General features: G+C 39.8%; 1 protein-coding gene across 1 annotated transcript; it reads left to right on the top strand.

Annotated features, from left to right (window-relative positions):
- The first annotated feature begins 1,799 nt into the window (after window positions 1–1,799).
- Window positions 1,800–4,002, top strand: LOC149253826 (benzyl alcohol O-benzoyltransferase-like). Its single transcript, XM_089456943.1, has 2 exons — window positions 1,800–2,358; window positions 2,792–4,002. The coding sequence occupies exons 1-2, from the start codon at window positions 1,927–1,929 to the stop codon at window positions 3,701–3,703; spliced, it is 1,344 nt and encodes a 447-aa protein (XP_089313069.1). The 5' UTR covers window positions 1,800–1,926; the 3' UTR covers window positions 3,704–4,002.
- The last annotated feature ends 209 nt before the right edge of the window (window positions 4,003–4,211 follow it).

Here is a 4,211-nt window from a genome sequence, read left to right as displayed (position 1 = left end):
TATCACCAACCATGATTAAACATGGACAATCATGGTCAACTATGGTCAACCATTGTTAATCATAATTTATCTTAGTCAATTATGTTGCAAAGTGATGGGAAAAATGTTTAAGCGTGGTCAACCATAGTCAACTTGGGAATCATGGTTGTTTATGGCCAACCAAAATCATCTATAGGTAAACATTGATAAACTTGATCAACTATGTATAGACATAGTCAGCCACATGTTGACCATAGTCAACCCATGTTGACCATAGTCAACCATGTTCATTATGCTCAATTATGGTCAAACATGGTAAAAAAATAATCCATGGTCATACATTTTTAAACACTGTCAAACATTGTCAATCATAGACAACCTTACATCCATAGTCAACCATGGTCAACCATGACGAACCATGGTCATCTTAGTCAACCATAGTGAGCAACAAGGCATGCTCTTCCCATTCCTCATGGCCAACCATGGTGAACCAAGGTCTCTATGGTTGAACATGGTCAATTGTGACCATCCATTTTCAATACGGGCAACCATAATCTATCATAGAAATGTATGGTCAATAGTGGCCAAATTTGTCAAACCATGTTCACTCTTGCTCATGCCATGGTCACTTGCCCAACTAAAGACAACCATGGTCAATCATCATCACCCATGATCAAATATGGGTAACCAAGGTCAAATGTGGTCATTAGTTATCAATTATAATGTATCATAGTGAAGTATAGTTTGATGTGGACAAACATGGTCATCCATAGTTAACTATAGTAAAAATATGTTTATTAATCTTCCCTATGCACACCTCTCCTCAACTAGCACAACCACATTGGTAAATGTAGTTGATATAACAACCTCATTGTCCCCCTTTTATACCCAAATCAACCAATCAAAATGACTTCAATCAACATATATCAACCATATTCAGTAATATGATTGTGATATTATATCTAATAAATCAACTAATAATTTTTATCATAATATTTTCCATTTGTAATTTTTGACAAAATGAAATAGTTATACCCTAAAACATTTTTTTTTAAACATAAATGTATTAGATAATCTCGAAAAAGTCGTGTAATGATAATTTATGAGTGAAATATATGAACCAAATCCCTCGATTTTTCTCACATATTAAAATCTAGGAACGTACATGATTGCTGGTCCCTAGTAAGATGTTTACTACCTCAGATCATACGCATTCAATGTTGAATTTTTGATACCTTAACGGTGAGAAAGGTTAATTTGCATTTTTTTTTTCCTTAAAATTGAAAATGGCACTTCTGTGAATGGAAAATGTACTCCATTTCAACTTTGGATTTTGAATGGCCGCCCATGAGAGCTGACCTCCAACGTCCAATTTAATTTTAGAGTACAGAATTGTCTATCTTCCCATCCGTATTGTGTAGACAATTCAGAATTTCAACAACTATTCACGGTTTCAACCTACCTGATTCCGCTCCATTTGCAGGGTGCTTAATTTTTTCCGGTCATTAAGTACAACTTGAGACGAAATTGTCAGTTTTTATTATTGAATCTTTCGTCATGTGGCAACTCTGATAACCAGTTAATCATCTTCGAAATTCCCGACAAAAACAAATTCCGATATGATTAGGCCAGACAGGCGCAATTGCTCACACCCATTTTCTACACGTGGTTGTTGGCAAATACGCAACAAGTCTCACGCATTAATTCATTAATGGTTGACAACTTGACACTATAGGTCCACCCGGTGAGATCAGTAGAAGCCAAGACTTTTATAAACAGTTTCAGCACATGCAAGCCTCACCACATTATCCACCATCAAATCCTGGATCTTCTATTTCTCTGCCCTCGATGCTGTAACGTGGTGCAGCCTTACAGCCTTTTCTCCCGATTCTCGATTCCGTGCTTCGTATTCGTAAGCTGTCGCTGATTACTGATAACGTTGTGTTCATGGCGGCTCTGAAATTCAAGGTCACCCGAAAGCCAGCGGTACTCGTCGCTCCTTCCCTCCCTACTCCGAGAGAAATTCTATACCTTTCCAATATTGATGATCAACCGACTCTGAGATTTCATAGTCCCGGTGTTCAGTTCTATCGGTTCGACCCGTCTAGGAAGAGCGAGGATCCTGCCAGAGTTATTCGTGAAGGGTTAGCGAAGGTTTTGGTGTGGTACTATCCTTACGCTGGAAGGCTGGTAGATGCGCCCGCCGGTAAGCTCGTGGTGGACTGCACGGGTGAAGGTGTTCTGTTTGTGGAAGCTGATGCGGACGTTGCCCTCGAGGAGTTCGGAGACCTCTACCCACCCTTCCCCTGCTGGGATGAGATGTTGAACAATGCGCCAGGCTCTGTAACTATTACAAATTCTCCTGTTCTTCACATTCAGGTTAACTCATTATGCATTATAAACGTAATTCATGTTATTGTTCATTGTTATGGTTGTGGCATTTGAATTTATGTCTATTATAGATTTTGGTAATATCTCTCACAAAATTTACCATCCAAAAAAAGTACGAAATGGAGTTGTCTATAATGCAACTTTTTGAAGATTCCGGTGACGGAATCCGGCGGAAGAATTGAGGTCAAATCTTGATTTCTAGCAGTTAAAATGGTTTTTTAACTGCATATTTGGATTCAGCACCCTGAAAAACTCCTGGGACCTTTTCATTGTGCAGAAACTAGGTATAAAACTTGCGATTCCAATAATTCCGGCCGGATTTCGACCGGAAAAATCCGCTGGAAAGGCTTTCAAAAAATCGCGTTATAGACAACTGCCTACGAATTGCTATTTGTAAATGTACGTGTTTATGACGTTTCAGGTGACGCGGCTCAGTTGTGGAGGGTTCATATTGGCCACGCGTCTCAATCACACCATGAGTGATGCCATTGGCTTCGTTCAGTTAATGCAAGCTCTCGCCGAAATGGCCATGGGGGCGGCGAGGCCTTCGGTTCTACCAGTTTGGAAAAGAGAAATTCTCCGACCCCGGCCGAATCCTTCAGTTAAATTCCCCCACTACGAATATGATCAAGTCGCATATCAGGATGGCGAGATGGTGAACATGAACGATATGGCCAACATTTCATTTTTTTTCGGGCAAAAGGAGATCGAGTTGCTTAAGAGACAAGCAGTAGACCAAGGCAAGTGCTCAACCTTTGATGTTCTGTGCGCGTTTTTATGGAGATTGAGAACAAGGTCTCTCCAACTGCCGGCGGAGCAGGAAGTTCGGCTCATATTCCCACTGGACGCCCGAAAAAAATTCGACCCGCCACTTCCTGAAGGCTTCTACGGCAACGCGATCTGTTTCGCATGCCCGACAACGACGGCAGGAGAACTAACAAAGAAACCCTTGTATGTCGCTGTCAAACTGATCCAGGAAGCCAAAAAAGGTGTGAACGAGGAGTACGTGCGGTCGGTGATAGACTTGATGGAGTTGAAAGGGCGCCCTTTGTTCACAGTGGCCAGCACCGATGTGGTTTCGGACTGTACGAAAATTGGGTTTCAAGATGTGGATTTCGGGTGGGGAAAGCCAGCCTACGGTGGGCCTGCAGAAGGTGGAGTAGGAGTAGTGCCTGGTTTGTCGAGCTATTTGATCCCTTATCAAACTAGACAGGGAGTGAAAGGAATAGTGGTTCCCGTCTGCCTGCCGTCCGCTGTCATGAAAATATTTCAAGTAGAAATCAGGGAAGCCATGGAAAACGCTCCTCTCATTCATCGCAATGTCTTAAATTAATATATTAAACAAGCTATTGTTCGCAGAATAAATAATAATAAATCAGTTGTTAATGAAATAAGAAGCAAAATCATCTTCTGTGAAAGGCGGATAGGGTATTTTGCTCTGCTGAACTTAGTTTCATTATAGATTTCGCGAATATCTTATTAGCAGCCAGGTCAATTTTGTGAAAGACCAGTATTGTCTTTGGCTCTGCTGAACTTATCAATTATAGGTAGATTTTGGAAATATCTTAATAGTAACGAGGTCAAATAATTAACCTCCGTCCTATTCTTTTGGATCCAGGAACTTGGTAATGGAAATAATCATTTTTATTTTGATGGCAGATTTGATTTATTTAAAATCCTTAAAAAGAAAGTTACTTTAATTTTGTTAATCTAAGTCACTGTTAGAGTTTTCTTAATATTGCATCAATTTGATTGCATATTTGGTTTATTGAAATGGAAATAATCATTTTTATTTTGATTGCAGATTTGATTTATTTAAAATCCTTTAAAAGAAAGTTTAA

Source organism: Pinus tabuliformis, chromosome 7 (assembly GCF_031772625.1).
Source record: "Pinus tabuliformis cultivar Carrire ecotype Pingquan chromosome 7, CPIR1, whole genome shotgun sequence".
NCBI lineage: Eukaryota > Viridiplantae > Streptophyta > Pinopsida > Pinales > Pinaceae > Pinus > Pinus tabuliformis.
The sequence above is the reverse complement of the archived record's forward strand: the minus strand, read 5'-3'. Positions and strand labels throughout refer to the sequence as shown.

What these genes read in the sequence shown, in the direction of transcription:
- LOC149253826 (XM_089456943.1), top strand. Translation starts at nt 1,927, where the DNA reads ATGGCGGCTCTGAAATTCAAGGTCACCCGAAAGCCAGCGGTACTCGTC. An exon ending in CTCCTGTTCTTCACATTCAG is followed by an intron (nt 2,359 to 2,791) that starts GTTAACTCATTA and finishes ATGACGTTTCAG; the next exon opens with GTGACGCGGCTCAGTTGTGG.